Source organism: Crocuta crocuta, unplaced genomic scaffold (genome assembly GCF_008692635.1).
Source record: "Crocuta crocuta isolate KB4526 unplaced genomic scaffold, BGI_CrCroc_1.0 scaffold45, whole genome shotgun sequence".
NCBI classification, from domain to species: Eukaryota; Metazoa; Chordata; class Mammalia; order Carnivora; family Hyaenidae; genus Crocuta; species Crocuta crocuta.
In genome coordinates, this window is record NW_027530544.1 from 3,403,705 (window position 1) to 3,420,842 (window position 17,138).

General features: G+C 44.8%; 1 protein-coding gene across 4 annotated transcripts in view; it reads right to left on the reverse strand.

The window, feature by feature from the left end:
- Positions 1-16,788, reverse strand: part of MUC13 (mucin 13, cell surface associated) — a 31,704-nt gene extending 14,916 nt beyond the window's left edge. The window contains exons 1-6 of one of the 4 annotated variants that reach the window (XM_077767743.1): positions 16,656-16,788; positions 14,550-14,615; positions 11,081-11,295; positions 8,708-9,178; positions 5,001-5,123; positions 3,500-3,606 (exon numbers count right to left, since the gene is read on the reverse strand). In XM_077767743.1, coding sequence (XP_077623869.1) covers positions 3,500-3,606; positions 5,001-5,123; positions 8,708-9,178; positions 11,081-11,225 — 846 coding nt within the window. In that variant the 5' untranslated portion in view covers positions 11,226-11,295; positions 14,550-14,615; positions 16,656-16,788. Of the gene's footprint in view, positions 1-3,499; positions 3,607-5,000; positions 5,124-8,707; positions 9,179-11,080; positions 11,296-14,549; positions 14,681-16,655 lie in introns of all 4 variants that reach the window. The other 3 variants (XM_077767742.1, XM_077767741.1, XM_077767744.1) reach the window with 3 other exon arrangements.
- Positions 16,789-17,138: the final 350 nt, after the last annotated feature.

Sequence of the window (17,138 nt, forward strand, 5' to 3'; positions counted from 1 at the left end):
GTCACTGCGAAGTTTTGCATATTTGTTAGACTTATCTATAAGCACGTTTCATGCACTCATCAATTCACCCAAGGAACACTTATTTAATTTCCCACCTTGCCAAGGCATGACGCCAGACACCGAGGTTTGCAAAGACAGCAGACTCTGCCCTGGATCAGACAGGGGACTACACCCTGAAGTTGAGACAGGTAAGGGCCACAGAGCAATACAATCTACCATAGAAATCCAAAGAAACTCTCTCCCGGTTGCAGAGAACCAGGGAGGCTTCCTAAAGGAAACAAGCCTTAAAGCATTTCAGGAGGCAGTGCCAGGACACGGAGAGGGGGAAGGAGCTCACATACTAATGTTCAGAAACAGTGTGGCTCAGAAAAGAGCAGGCTGGACTAGGAAGAACACCTGGGGTCAAAGTTCTCCATGTACCAGCTTTTGTATAATGTCTTTGAACCTCACTTTTCTCATGGGAACCCTTGGCATAGCAGTAAGTCCTACCAGTAGGGCTATTGTTGGTATAAAATGAGATGGAATAGATACATGGCTTTGTGAGCTGAAAGGGGCTCCAGCACGGGCACATGTCACTAGGCAGAATTGTGTTGTGGGACCTCTGACAGGGGTGAAGCGTGGGGGGGGGTCCCAATTAGAATGTAAGTTTTCTCTTTCTCATAACCTCCCCTGCCCCCCACCCCACAACACGGGGCAATCCCCAGGAAATGTTCAACAAACACTGGCTGACGGATGACAGAATAAATTAAATGTGAAAGACAGGACCTTGAACATGTCTTCCCTCCTTCCGGCCCCGGTCTCCATATTTTAGATGAATGTTCCGCTGGGGTGGTGCAAGCTTTTTATAATCCAATGATTTTTTACTGTTTTTCTGCTCATGGTGACCCAATGCTTTAAAAGATCATGGCCACCAATGTCATTTAAAAAGATGTTAAATCATTTCTCTTTTAGTCTAGTCAAATCTAAACACATTTGATGCTCTAGTGAGTCTTGGTAGCCTTATATCCAGAATACATCCATATGCCTTATAGTTCTTTTAAGTACTAGGAATAGGTGGCATTTCTGTAAACCGTCAGGGGCTGGGAGTTCACTTAGCAACTAGTTCGCTGGTCGTCCTCCAAGGGCCCTCTCATTCCCCTACTGACCACTGCCCATTTAATTTTCTTGTTCCTATAGAAGAGATTACAAACTTAGCATCTGGCATAGGAGAAAGCGTCTCCTTTTTGTTTTGTTTTTTTAATCTTCCAGGTCACCCTTTGAGGATGTCGGGATATACACGTCTCGAACTGAAGGGTTGTAAGTCTGGACAAGAAGGCAGGAGCCATCCAAACAAGCCTGCCGGCCTCTGCTGCACAACACAGCCAGCAGGTGAGAAGGAGGAGAAGGAGCTCTGTGGTCAGGCAGGTGTGGGTTCAAGTCCCTACCTCCTCACTCATCAGTTGGGTGACCTTCGGTCAGTTATTTAACCTTCCTGATCCTTGACGGCCTCATCAGCAAGTGAACAGCACCACTGTACCACCTTCCCCATTAGGCTGTTTTGGGAATTAGAAACATTACACATAAAATGCCAGGGAAACGCCAAATCCTTTTGCAGCCTGTCCATCTGGACCCGGCTGGGTAGAAAAAGGGCCCTGGGAGCCATCTCAGGGCCTGAGCTGGGTCTGCCCCGGCTACAAAGTCTGCTAAGCGGACCTTGAAGAAAGTCAGTCGTCTCTCTAGCCCTGTCTGTAAGAGCTGCTAATGAGTTCTGGCATATCCTCCTCAGAAAACAAGCCGATCTCCTTCTTGGTCCCTCTGAAACCATCAAGACCTGACTGAGATCAAGTCTTAAAACTGGTCTCTGAAGACCAGGGCGTAGCCCGATAGCAGGAGGGCGCTTGTGGACCCTTGTAACCAAAGCGAGTTTGGGGAACGTAGTGGCCACAGTGACCGCTGCTCAGTAAAGTCACTTGAGACAGTAGAGGGTTCCCTGGAAATAGGAACACGTGGATGCTGCTGTCCTCAACGTACAGAAATTCATCCAAGTGGGCGAACTGGAACGTAGATCTAGGATAAGAGGGTAGGTGGTGGCCAGCTGGCCCGTCATGCGCGGGTGGCAGGTGCAAGGCCAAGGCCGGGGTGCTGAAGTCACGGTGTCACCTAGGAGTCCCAGGCATGGGTGATTTGGCCAGGAGTGCTAGCTGACTCTGTACAATGTGTAAGTCATCTGGATAGTAATGTTTTGCGTTTTACTGTTCTACTAGCAAAACTCTTCTGTGATGACATAATTCAGAATTGAAAGATACGGTCTTCCGTGTCTCTTTAGCTTCTAAAAGTGTTTCTCCACCCAGGGTCCTAAGACATATTTACAGGCTACTTTTTTTTTCCTTTAAAACTAAGCGTAGAGAAACACTGGCTGGATGTCCTCTAAAGCTCCTTCAGATCTAACATAGACCCAGAATGGAGATTTCCACCCTCTTAATGCTGGCACATTCACTCACCATCATCAAAATGAAATGAAGCTATTGTTCCTTTTGACATTTTTGATAGTGGGAGAGAAAAAGTAACAGATAGTAATTTGAATGGAGTTCCTTTTCCAGACATAAAAAAAAAGCCAGAGTAGGATAGAAATGTATGCAAATTTGATTGGAGAAAGGGGAAAAAAAATCTTAATTTTTTCTCTTCAATCCTACAAAAATAATTTATTTTAAAACATCATTATATTTACGTGTCCATTTAAAAATGCTCTTTTCTGGGGTGCCTGGGTGACTCAGTCGGTTAAGTATCCAACTTCGGCTCAGGTCATGATCTCACAATTCGTGGGGTCGAGCCCCATGTTGGGCTCTGTGCTGACAGCTCAGAGCCCAGAGCCTGCTTCAGATTCTGTTTCTCTCTCTCTCTACCCCTCCCCACCTCAAGCTCTGTCTCTCTCTGTCTCAAAAATAAATAAACATTTAAAAAAGTTGAAAAATATTCTTTTCTTTTAATGTTTATCTATTTTTGGGAGAGAGAGAAAGAGAAAGAGGGAGAAGATGCAAGCGGGGCAGGGGCAGAGAGAGGAGACAGAGGATCTGAAACAGGCTTTCCACTGATAGCAGGTAGCCTGATGTGGGGCTGGAACTCTCGAACCTCGAGACCACGACCCGAGGTGAAGTCTGCTGTTTGAGCCACCCAGACGCCCTTCCGTTTCACAATATTCTAATAGCTTCTGTATCAAAGAGCATGGCATGGCTGAAGCAGGCCTCGAAAGGCCCTCTGCCATGCTGGCTGTTGGTCATTTAGGTGCAGGGGCATGGGGAGCATGGGGGGGCCCGAACATCCCAGCAGAGGGGTCTGGGGAACCCGGTGCCACGGGCTCAGGACAGTTGCTATTTACCAACCAGGAAGGGTGCATTTCCCAATTTCATGGACCAATACAGCTGCACCAGTGTGTACCACCTCCCGAATACCAGTCCTACATTCTGAGCCATTGTTCCAATGAAGGACACTTATACAGGAAGAAAGGTAAGAAGATACTTACAAAATCGGTAATTTTAAGGTATAATTCTTGATAAGCTATAGAATTTTCATCTTCCAAGCCAGACGTTTCTGATACTTTTACTGTAATTTTTCCAGGGAATAGCTTTCCTGAAATTTAAGCAGAATGTTTTTTTGTAATATTTAATGTAAAGAGGGCTAATTTCCATCGTGTTTAAAACATAGATTACTCTCTAAGATTCTAAACATTATATGTTGATTATTATGGAAAGTGTGGAAGTATGAAAAATGTTGCCCTAAATCTCGCCCAACCTAACACAACCATTTTTGTTTTGGTACAGTTTGCCTAGCTCTTTTTTTTCACGCATCGTTTGCATTGTTACAATTTCAAGTTTACATTGTGAGTCTTCTTGACCTGTTGTTACACAATAAGCACTTTTCTCGATGATTACCTAGTCTTCATAACTATTTTATTTACTTGTTTGTTTATTTATCAAAGTAGGCTGCACGCCCAATATGGGGCTTGAACTTGTGACCCTGAGATCAAGAGTTGCATGCTCTTTCAACTGAGCCAGCCAGGCGCCACCCCCATAACTATTGTTTTTTTTCCCCATAACTATTATTTTAAAGGCTGCATAATACTCTCTGAAACATATATTATCTTCATTAATAGTCCTTTTTGTTTGTTTGTTTTAATGCTACTGATTTTATAAAAGGAAAAATAAAGTTTGCAGCAAACAGCTTTATGCACAAACCTTTCTGTATTTGGGGCATTTATTTATAGTGGATCCCCAGAACTGAGATTATTAGTGCTGAAATATGAATATCTGCTTGGCTTTTGGAATGTCTCTAATCCCTGTGGCCAATATGGTGTATTCATTTCCTCTATAATTGGTCTGCTCTGGCAAGGGGAGGTATTTTTCACTCATGAAACAGAGAACAATTTCTAACTCAGGAAATAGCCTTGGACCTACCTACAGAGCACCCAGCTGAACTAGCCGAAAAGGGATTATGCCCAGGGTGTATTGATTTGCTCCTGAAGTCCATTTATAGAGCTGAGAGACTCTTAAGTCTCTAAAACTGGAGTTTTCTGTTTGGAGCAAGCAAACTCTATGACAGAGAACTGAACCGAGGTCAGAGAGCAGACTCCTATGTGTGTCTTATGCGTAGCCCCTTATCCTGCATTGGTGTTCCTGCGTAACAGCACAACTTTGTATTTATGCAGTCGTCATAATTTTCCAGGGGCTGCCACACTCATCATTTTGTCCCCATGGCACCATTCCCTTTAACTAGTATGGTGAAGGGACACATCCACTCCCAGACCTTCAGGACAAGCTCACACATCTGTCTTGGTCCATCTCCTGTCCCTCTAGTTTCCACTGAGATGAAAGCATGAGCTTTTTCTCTATTCAGCTGGCCTTTGTTGCCTATAAATTATCCTCTACCTCTACTATTCTGGAGGCTCTTTTTGACATTATCTTACATTTTCTATTCCACTTTAGGTCCAAAATGCAGCTCTGCCAGGTTCATCCCTCGTAACTCACCTTCTTCGCATGTGGAAGAGTTATAGTAATATCCTAATGAACACAGGCAAAAATAGGTATTATTCAGGCTAACACATGAAGAACCACCTTCACAGGGAGCTCCTTGGCAAGGACTTCTGGAACCTGAGATGGAGGAGAAAGAGATTAAAAATCCATAGAATGACAACAAATTACACTCAGAAACATACTTCACAATCTTCTTGGCTCCCTTCTGAGCACTTTCCATTCCTTGGTTACATTATGCCACAGCACACTCTTTGAAGAGCTAGAAACAAATACATAGTCCCTTATGTTCCTAGGGAGTTGCTGAAATTCTGGAACCAGGTGCTTGTCAACAGTAAAGGGCAGGGGCTGGTGGGCAAGAGTCTACTCAGAGAGTTAGCAGTCTTCTAAGTCCATCGTTGGAATCTTTGGATTGCAAGGATTCTCTCGAACCTTGATGTCTGTGCCTCTGACACTCAGTAGGGCTCCCCAACACCATTTGAGAGAGAGAATCCGATTTTCTAGGAAAGTATGAATAACTGTCTTATAGGGAGGGACAGGCAAGAAGCCCCCCAAAGAAACTAGGTGTTCTATTTGGGATAACAAACATGGCACACAGGTGCATGAAGAAAGGAAAAGGGTTAGGAGGGGGCCCCTGCAGATTAACTCAGTGAAAATTCTCAGATGAAGTGATGATGGCACACTCTCTCCCCTGGCTCTCTGAGTGGTTGACTTGAACAGTTGGGGAGGATTCTATTGCAATGGTTTTGACACCACTGACTGGTGCTTCCAGGCCAGGCAAGGTGCGACCTCTTCCTCTCTCCAGAGAAGTGGGGGGATGGGGGAGTAGAGTTAGGTCAGAGGCCAAATGGTTGTCTTGGCTGGCCATTCTCTTCACCTCTGTCGAATGAAATGATACCGAGCTTTGATTTCAGAAAAGGTCACATGACTGATCAAATGGTGTTAATTTGGCTGTTGGAATATCTGTAATCCCTGTGGCCAATATGGTGCATTCCTAGGAATTTATAGGTAGAAATGGTTGATTTTTTTTAAAGCTATATATATATAAGGTACAATGTGTATAACATGCTCTCTTTTGTGATAAAAAGAGGGGAACGTGCACAAACATACAAATGTGTACAGATCTATATATACATATATAGATCTCGATTTAGGCTCAGGTCATGATCTCAGTTTGTGAGATCTAGCCACCACATCAGGCTCTGCACTGACAGCACGAAACCTGCTTAGGACTCTCTCTCTCTCTCTCTCTCTCTCTCTGCCCATTTCCTGCTCCCGCTCTCTCACCTCTCTCTCAAAATAAATAAATAAACGTTTAAATAAATAAATAAATAATAATAAAATCGTGCTGATGAGGCTGTGGAGCAACAGGAACTGTCATATTGGTGGGAAAGCAAGACGGTACAGCTGCTTTGGAAGACAGTTCGGCAACTTCTTACAAAACTAAACATACTCTTACCATATGATCCAGCAAACACACTCCTTGGCATTTACTGAAAGGAGCTGAAAACATGCCCACTCAAAAGCCTGCCCAGGAATATTTATGGCAGCTTTATTCATCGTTGCCAAAATTTGGAAGCAACCAAGATCTTCTTTGGTAGGTGGATGGATAAAACCATGGTACCTTCAGGTAGTGGAATATTATTCAGAGTTAAAAGGAAATGAGTTACAACTCCCTGAAAAGACATGGAGGAATCTTTTTTTTTAAAAAAAAATGTTTATTTATTTTTGAGAGAAAGAGCACAAGTGGTGAAGGGGCAGAGGAAGAGGGGGACAGAGAATCCGAAGCAGGCTCTGTACTGTCAGCACAGAGCCCGACACAGGGCTCAAACCCACAAACCGGGAAATCATGACCTAGCCAAAGTCAGATGTTTAACTGACTGAGCCACCCTGGCACCCTGGTATGGACTAATATTCTAAGTAAAATAAGAGGTGTTTTTAAAAAGCCCCAGGTACATTGCAAGGATGGTTTGGGAAATCCTAGGGAAGGAACTGAGCACAACCCCACTGAGGATACACCAGACAGACTATTCCTGGAATGCTTTCTCTTTGGCAATAAAGGTCAGACTTCTCAGCCTGTTCTGTGTGCCAGGAATAAAATCACATGATATTATAGCTGGAAAGGATTTTGGTGGCTATCTAGTTCAGTCACACCTTATTACAGGTGGGTAAGCCAGAAGCCAGGAGAGAAGTATTTACCCCCTGCCCCAGTTAGCTAGTGGAGGGATCAGAGCACAAGGTGACCGCCTTACTCTGAGAAAATGTCTGGGGCAGCAGAAATGGCTTAGAAAAGCTCCCTTTCCTTCAGAATGGGCCCTCCAAACATGAAAATAGACCAGGACCCAGGTCTTAGATACAGGCTCTGGCTCTACTTGCTTAACCTCCAGTTGTTAATGATCTATCAAAGAACATTGGGGAAACCAAAAGAAGTAAGCAAAGGGAACCATCAGCTTGCTCTTTGAACTTGGGCAAGGTGTTGCCCTCGCTGGGCCTCAGTTTCCCTGAGAATGACAGGGTTTACCTAGACCCTTCAAGCCTAGGTTTGAGGATTCCTTTAGACCAGGGGTTGGCGAACTATGACTCGTGAGCCAAATGTGGCCAGTCTTCAGGTTTTGTAAATAAAGTTTTCCTGGCATACAACCAGCTCATTCATTTGTGTATTGACCATGACTGCTTTCGTGTGAAAATGGCAGGCTGGAGTAGCTGCAACAGATACCCTCTTGTGGCCCGCGAAACTGAAAATATTTACTAGTTTGCTTTTGCTGATAAAGTTTGCAAAAGCAAACTTTTATTCTAAAAAGACCAAACTTTGGGAAATGAGGCAAGGGGTTTCTGTTTCAATAATTTTAACTCGAGGTCAACTGCCAACTCTTCAGGACAATATTCCTGAAGCATCTGTCCTTTGGACAATGGCCCCGTGTCTAGGACCGTTTGAGTGCTGCTGTTGTTTGACTTTTTATTCCTCAGATTCACATTCCATGAATTACCTCACACTCCAAACTGTGATCAGCCATCATCGTAATGTCACATTTTCCACTAACATTGAGTCAGGGTAGGACTGACTCCTTCCTTACATAGATCAGGGAGACAGACCAGTGGGGCTGGAGAGGCAGTGCTTATTTGGACCTGGCCTTCTCAGAGAAGCTGAAACTATTTCTTAAAATCTCCTAGGGAGATGGAAGCTGGAAAAGTAGCTTTCATGACGCCTAAGTTCATAAAAATATTCCATATCTAACTTGAAGCAGGACAGGTGGAGGGGAAGGAGAACAGAATGAAACTGGGTTATCTTTTAGGGTCTCTGTCACTACTAGCTTTTCTGACTCAGAGTTGCTGTTTTTTTAATTTTTTAAAAAATATTCATTCATTTTTTGAGAGAAAGAGTAGGGAAGGGGCAGAGAGAGAGAGACAGAGAGAGAGAGAGACAGAGAATCAGAAGCAGGCTTCGTGCTGATAGCAGAAAGTCCAACATGGGGCTCGAACTCATGAACTGTGAGAACATGACCTGAGACAAAGTTGGACACTTAACCGACTGAGCACCTCAGGCGCCCCTTGACTCTGAGTTTGAAATCCCAGGGGTTCATATTCAAGGAAACCTTGGGGCTCTCTATACCCACTTCCTTCCCCCAGCAGAACACACTTAACTACCATCTCTCCACAATGCTACGACCCCACAAGGGAGCGGTCTTTATGGGAATCACTCTTACCTGGGGGAGCAGGGCTTGGGGTGCTGATCTTAGGCGAAGTGACACTGCCAGAAGTCACTGAAGGCACAGTCTCTGCGGAATTACTTTGTGGGACTGTGATGAAGGATGATCCAGTTGTTGGCGAAGTAACTGCTGTGGTTGACTCATTACTCCCAGAAGACACGGAGCCAGGGGTAAGTGCAGTTGTGTCTGTATCTGTGCTTGATTCACTTGTTGTAGACGGGACAGGGGTGGCTATAACTGCACTCGATATAGAAACAGAGGTTGCGGAGGAAGTAGGTGGAGTTGCTGTGGTATCTTTTGTGGCCTCAGTAGTTGCGTTATTTGTGAGAGGGTTACTTGAAAGAGTTGTGTTTGATATAGGAACAGATGTCACAGAAGAAGTAGGTGGGGTTGTCATGGCAGTTGTGACCTCAGTAGTTGTGTTATTTGCGAGAGAGGTCTTTGAAGAAACAGTATCTTGCCCAATGGCTGGAGGAAGAAAGATACCAAGTTTCAGAAGAAAGAACATTCAATACATAATGGCAGTTACTTATTCTTTCATTCTAATTAGTACCCAATCATTCTTTCCTGAAAAATAAATATAGTTGACCACATTAAAAATGAAAATACATGGGGACTCTGTTGGTGGAGAGTCCGACTTTTGATTTCGGCTCAGGTCACAATCCCAGGGTTGTGAGATGGAGCCCTGGGCCGGGCTCTGTACTGAGCATGGGGCCTGCTTAAGATTCTCTCTCTCTATTTCTCTCTGCCCCTCTACCCCATTCACACACTCTCTCTCTCAAAAAAAAAAAAGAAAGAAAATACATTTGAACACACACACACAAAACCCCCACAATAGATAAAATTAAAAATTAAACAGGCAAAACTGGAAAAATGTTATTGAAATATATTACAGAAAGCTAATGTGTATGAAGATGAGGACCAAGAAGTAATATCGTTTATACCTGTGGTTGCAGATCTATTAATTTGGGTTTAATACTCCCCAGTAGTCTTCAGTGAGGACAGTTGACAAGGCCAGCAGGTGGCGCTGTTACTACCTGAAAGTGGCTGGCTTTGTCTTTTTATAGTTTAAGGCCGTAGTCCCCTTGTTCCACTTACACAGCATTTTAGGGAGGCAGGGAGGGCTTTATTTAAAGAACGATGAAATAAAAATACCTCATAAGGTGTGTATTAAACTTTCTCCAAAAAGATTGTTTTCTAGGGATGTTTACCCACTAATAATTTTAGACACATTAATTTTTTAAAGAGTAAGATGAGTAAAGATGATCTTTGCCCTCAGGGCTACAATGATCCTCAGAGTTACCTTTTTTCCAACTCTTAGAAACCCCTAGACACATGGAATCGTAGTAAATTCTTCGTGATCCAGTGATTACTCTTTTAGAACCCTTAAATGTCTCAAAGGACTCTGACATTGACAACCCGTTTTTAAAAATATATTAAATGGTTTAGTGAGGGGGGAAAAAAAGGGAAACAAAAGTTTAAGTGAGGAAGCAATTCCTAACCCTTCTAGTATAGAAAGACTACTGATTCCCTGACAGGCCTGTGAGCGCCTGCGTGGCAGAATTTGGCTCTTCACCTTCAACACGGCCTGGCTTAAATAGTCATTAAGTGTTGAAGAGATAAACCATTGCTCTGTCAGGAGCAAGAAAATAGTTTGTCAACTGGTCATCTTTTTTTTTTTTTTTTTTAAGAGTTTATTTTTAGGTAGTCCCTACACCCAACACAGGGCTCAAACTCACAATCCTGAGACAGAGTCCTGAGCTCTCCTGACTGAGCCAGCCAGGGCGCCCACCAGCTGGCCGTCCTACCCTCTCCTCCTATTCCTGCTACTCTCCTCATTCAACAAGGGCTGACCCTGAGCCAGAGAGTAACTGTGAAATTGATCTGAGCATCCATATTTGATAGAAGAACCCACCCATACCCAGATGAAGTCAGGGATCTGCTCAGAGGTAAACCTTAATTCCATGTGGAAGGAGCAAGAAGACTCCTGAGGCTGGAATCAGGGATTAAACCAGATCCCTGCACTGCATTAGGGTCCAAAAGACATTTGGGGGCCAAAGAAAAGGCCCGTGTAGGGCATCAGGCCCTTGGAGCCTACTGAGTTGTTCTTGTCTGGCCTGAGGAACTCTGGAGGACAAAGCTCTGGCTTGCTGAACCCCACACCTTAGTCCAGAGCCCCCTTTACTTCCGCTCTGTCCTCTTTCATCACGCTCAAATGCCCGACGTCTTTGAGCAGAATTGGAGAGGAAACTTCAACCATGAGACAGTCTCCCTTGTTGGGCCGTGGAACTGGTAGCTGAAGCTTGCCGGTTCTACCTCAGGGACGGCAGACATGATTAGAGGAATTAAAAAGTGTAAAATGTTCCTTACCTAAGGCTTCAAAAAGGAGGATGAGAAGAACGAGACAAAGCAAGGCTTTCATTTTAGATGTTCTTGCCGGGCAATCCAAGGAGGAAATGACTGCCCTCCAACCGTCTTCAGTTTTAACTCTCTTTTGGGTACAAAGTCCGGTCATTAACTGACGTCAATCAGCCAGAGGCAATTACTCGTTGGGGTTTGGTCATATACCATAGGTCTCTTCTGAGCTTTTGAGATAAAAGAGGTGAACCTGGCCTTAGAGGTTATTTTTCTGTCCAAAATATTCTATCCAAATTATTATAGTCCAAAATAGCTCAAAACAGCCCAAACATCCTTGGGATGGTGTGGGGTGGGGGAGGAGGAGTTAACTATCCCAAACGTCCCTGGGCACCACATTTCAGAGGTCACCATTCCTTCGAACACCGCATGAAAGCGTCTGTGTTCCACTTCCTGCCATTTGAGTGTGCAGGTGGCAGCTCTGAGAAGCCCTGAGGGGCTCTTCCATGTTTTCCCCAAACTGTTTGCTGCTCAGCTTTTCGGGGGGCCTCCCTGATGGTCACTTCTAGCAACTCTGTAATCCTGTGCTCTGCACATAGCACTTTACCTGGACACTGTGCCCCATAAATGCCTTCAAACGCAGTTACTATCAAACTGTAGCATTTAGCCTAAATTTACCGAAGGCCTATGGGTGGCAGCTCAGGGAGGGGAAATGCAGTACAGAAAAGGGAAGAACTTAAAATGGATGACCACATCTCTTCACTCCTGGTTGTTTGTTCACTGTCCCGGCCGTCTTCTCCCACCTCCTCTACTCACCTCTTGTCCCCGAGCCCCTGAGCCCCTGACTTCTCACCACATTTCAGGAACCCAGCCTGTCACTCAGAGTAGGCCTCCCTCCCTACAGCTCAGAACCCCAATTCCCCCCGATTCTAGCCCCAGCCAGAGGGGTGAAAACAGTCACTCCTTGTGAGTATTAGCCAGTTTTACCGCTGACCTTAGTGAAGACACAGTTTTTTGTTATTACACAGAAGGTTAATTCCTTGTTGTCCCCAAAGTCTCCATTCAGGAATAGAATTTTGGGTTTGCTCTTATATAGCTGAGAGGCTCATTTAAATATTTTTCCCAAGCAAAAACGCCTGTGCTGTTATTCTCGGCTTGAAGGATCCCTGGCACCAAAACTTAAATGAAGCCTCTTTTTCATCTTTTCTTTTTTTCTTTTTAAATTCACTTTATTGAGTTAGGTCTAATTTTCGTCAATAAACGAATCCATTGAAAGGGCAAATTTCGGTGTGCTTTGATAGATGTATATACACATGAAACCACCGTTATAATCGCGACATGGAACATTTCTGTCGCGCTCCAAAGTTTCCTCTTGTCCCTTTGCAGGGCGTTCCTCTCTCCACTCCCAACCCCAGGCAACCACTGACCTGCTTCTTGTCACTAGAGATTAGTTTGCTTTTTCTAGACTTGTATATAAATGAAGTCATACAGTATGTACTATTTATCCTCTGTCTGGTTCTCCCCCTCAGTACAATGATTTCACAATTCATCCATTCTACTGTGTCTATCAGTCCTTTCTTCGTCCTTTCTTTTACAACTTTACTGAGGTATAATTTATGTAACATGAACTGCACATATTTAACGTTTTGATATGGGCTTACGCCCATGAAACGATGATCATGATTAAGATACCAAGCGTTCTCACAATACCCAAAAGTTTTGTGCCCATCCTTCCCCAAACCCCCAGTCTGAGGTAACCACTCATCTGCCTTCTGTCGCTGTAGATCAATTTGCATTTCCTACGGTTTTATAGAAATGGAATCATACAGATGTACTGGGTCTGGGGGCTTTTATTTTTTGGTCTGGCTTCTTTCACTCAGCATAATTATTTTGGAGATTCATCCATGTTGTGTGTGTATTAATTGTTTGCACATATAATTTTCCATTCATTTGGAAGTATATCCTTAGGATAAAGTCTCAGAAGTGAACTTCTCAGGCAGTGGGTAATATTTTATGTCATGTCCCAGCCAAAAAGCCATTGTCCATGGCTCTTAATATCTGTTGCTGCATTTCTTGTGGAGGAAATATAGCCTTTGTAAGCTTATTGAAGTACCTGTACTCTCACCAGAATATTATCCATGCAAACATTTTTACAGATGTAAAATGTTATTTTGTTTTGCTAGTAGTGTATCTTTAAAATGAGTGAAGAGTGTTTCCCTCTTCACACATTTCTTTTTTTTTAAGTTTTTTTTTAACATTTATTCATTTTTGAGAGAGAGAGAGAGAGAGAGAGAGTGGGGGAGGGGCACAGAGAGAGAGAGAGCGAATACGAAGCAGGCTCCCCGCTCTGAGCTGTCTGTACAGAGCCCAATGCAGGGCTTGAACCCACGAGTGGTGAGATCATGACCTGAGCCAAAGTTGGATGCTTAACCAACTGAGCCACCCAGGCACCCCTCCCTCATGTTTCTTTTTGAATTTTATTTTTTGTTTTGATGATAATTTGATTACGGCCACCAACTTTTGGAAAAGAAGTTATCCAAATATACTGTGAACCTGAAGACCCAGGACTATGTCTCATTTACTTTGCATCCCTTGCTCCCTAAACCTAGAACAAATTGAATGGCATTTGTGCATCCTTTTCCTTTATGTCATAAATATTTAGGAAGCACCTGCTTCGTGTCAGCTGCTCTAGATGCTGGCAACAGAGGAGTGAACAAAGCAGGGAGGCCCTCATGGAAGAGGGGCAGCAGACAACCAAACCAGCAAGGAGACCAAGTAGGTTCCCATTGTGAGGAAAGTCATGCAGGAAATGAACGGGGGCCCACGGTCAGGTGGGGAGGGCGGCTCCTTTAGATGAGACCACTGAGAACCTTCCTCGCCTTCTCCTGCTTAAACCTGCCCATGACTTCCTGTTGTTGCACTTAGACTAAAATTCACCCACTCCCTGTGGGATTGGTCTACAGTCACCTTCTGTGATATCACGGTTCCATTATCTAGCTTCTGGAATGAAGCTCTTGGGGAAGTTATATGGAGGGGCTTTCCCCAGGAAGCAGCTTCACCCTTAACACACTCCGCTCACTGAATGGGACGATGGGAGATTTCATACAGGGGCAGAAGGTCCCTACCCGCCACCACTAACTGTAATTCAGGTTTCCTCCTGAAGGGGTGTGTGGTTCTAGAAATTATAACGCTGCTCTTAGGGTGCTGGCCCTGGGCCTGGGCTTGTTCCTCTGGGAGAAGAAAACTGCTGACCACAGCAGCTCCTCTGCTCCACATAGGGAGTAGTACATCAGCACCCGTTTAGGGACTGCAGTGGTTTCTGGTTCGCACCTGCCAGCATCCTCAGTCCGGTTACTCCTAAAACAGGAGATGACCCAATGAGCAATGAGGGCGGTGGCCCTCAAAATGTTCCCCGCACCAGCAGCATGCCCACAACTCGGGGACTCTGTAGAAATGCACATTTCAAGCCCCAGCCCAGACTTACTGTGTCAGCCGTCCGTGTTTTAACGACTCCAGGTAATTTCGGTGTGCGCTCAGGTGTGACAAGTCACTGTGCCGGTGGGACACAAGATGATTTTACGTGGTCTGTGGTCACCGTTAGAAAACACTGATTCACTTGGAGGGGGAAGGTAATTGCCTTTTCAAATGTATTTCAGCAACTCTGATTACACGGGGAGAAAATCCTGTCGACTGCCAATATATCTGTGTTCTGCTATTTGCATATTTCCCTTTACAAGGAAGGAACAGCCCCAGGCACAGAGCCTTTGGCAGAGATATCCACCTAGAACCCACAAACACTTTATTTTTATTGTGATGACTTTCTTTTTATGATAAAGGAAACCTGGTTTTTTATTTTAAGGTGATGATGGAAAGTATATTTTAAAAGTAACTTCATTTAGGTCTTAAATAAGTCAATTCCCAGAACGATATTCTAGAAGAAAGAGTAAAGACAGTATGTGGTTTGTCAAGAATCCTGAGGGTGGGACGAAACCGCCTGACGTTCAGAAGACACCTTGCTGGGACACACCCTTGAGTGAGTTGAAGAAAAGGCCCTTCAGGGTATGGGGTAAGGAAGCAAAGGATTTAACTAAAATACAAGTAAAAGAAATAACCAAATATCAACACCATGAAAAATGTCACATTACACTAGGAAAAGAGAAAACTAAACGAAGCCTCAGCTGAAGCTGAACTCTGAGCTATTTTCGAATGGAATTTAATCAGATAAGTGCCTATTCTTGGGAATTTGGCTCCTACACCCCAGCCCCCCAGCTGGCTGCCAGTCTGAGGTGGGAGGAGGGTAGCAATGACATTTAATTCGACATTCAAGGGTTGAACTCAACTTCATAATCTTTAACCAGACATCCTTTTGGGTTGTTGTTCAAGTTACCTATGAAATGTCTCTTCTAAGAAGGAATTTTTGATTTGGCTTTCTAAGGAACTGTTTTCTTCATGACAAATTTGAAATAAAACGTCAGCACATGCTCACAAGCAAGTACCTGACAGGCTGCTCAGCACCAGGAACCAATTAGAGACTGTGTCTGTGGGCCTGTTGTACTGGCAAAGATTTAAAGAATGAAAAAAGATCTTCTGTGGCAATGGTGTGTGACCAACATGCCTATACATGGCCCTTGGGGGAAGGGAAACTGCAACATGTTTTACAGACCTTTAAAAATGCACAACTGCTGGGAAGATGGCGGACTAGGAGGATCCTGAGCTCATCTACTCCAATAGACACACTGAGACAACAGGCAGATTAGTGCAGGGAACTCTGAAAACAACCTGACAACAGGCAGAGCAGACTTTCCACAGTTAAGTATAAAGAGGAGATGGGCGCCTGGGTGGCTCAGTCGGTTATGCCTCCGACTTCGGCGAAGTCATGATCTCACAGCTTGTGAGTTCGAGCCCTGCATCAGGCTCNGGGGAGGGGCACAGAGCGAGAGAGACCGAATACGAAGCAGGTTCCCCGCTCTGAGCTGTCTGTACAGAGCCCAATGCAGGGCTTGAACCCACGAGTGGTGAGATCATGACCTGAGCCAAAGNATTCAGAGCCTGGAGGCTGCTTTGGATTCTGTGTCTCCTTCATTCTGTGTCCCTCCCCTGCTTGCGCTCTGTCTCTCTTTCTCTCAAAAAGAAATAAAGATTAAAGTAATAATAATAAAATGTAGAGAGGAGGCCACATCAACATAGGTAGGAGGGGCAGGGCCGTTGCTGAGAACCAACACCCCCCAGCAGGACTAACCGCAAGCAGGAAGGATACCACAAGCACAGAGAAGCTAGAACGGAGAGAGGATCAGACGCCACCCTAGGCATGGGGGACCCGCACTGGGAAGACAGGTTCTCATAACATCTGGCTTCGAAAACCAGTGGGGCTTAACTTTTCAAGTCTTTACAATAATCAGGGCTTATCTCTGGGTACTTTAAAAAGCATGGGGCTTAGCTCTGGGAGAGCTGGAGGGCCGGGAGCTGGCCGATGAAACTGAGACCGTGCCCTTAAAGAGCCCGCATAGCAAAAAAACCCCACTGAAAATAGCATAGAGGCAGCCGTTTGAAAAGCACCTGGGGTATAGGTAAAGAAGATTTATTTACTAACCTCAGAATGTGTGCCAGGAGGGAGCAGGGATCTTTAGGAGACTCGCCCCAGAACAGAAGGGCCGGCGCACACGCCTCTCCTCTCTCCACCACCCAGCCTAGATAGCAGGACACCTGCGGGCCCAGCAGGAACATGCTCCACCGGACTCCCTCCCCGGCACCTAGCACTGCGTGCCCCACCCACGTTCTCCTGCAGTCCCACCCCATCCAGCTTGTCCCACTCCGCGGCCGGAGGCCCTCCAACGTGCTCCTGCCCCAGAGAGGGGAAGCCAGCCACACACGCCAGTGTGCCTGCGGTCCCAGCAGCCAAACCCCAAGGCCCCAAAACAACTCTCAATAAATTAAGAAAGATTGATAGCATATCATGCATCTTTCTGACCACCGCTGTAGGACGCTAGAGATCAATCACAAGAAAAAATGTGGAAAGAACACAAATTCGCAAGGGTAAGTAAAATGCTACTGAACAATGAATAGGTCAACCAAG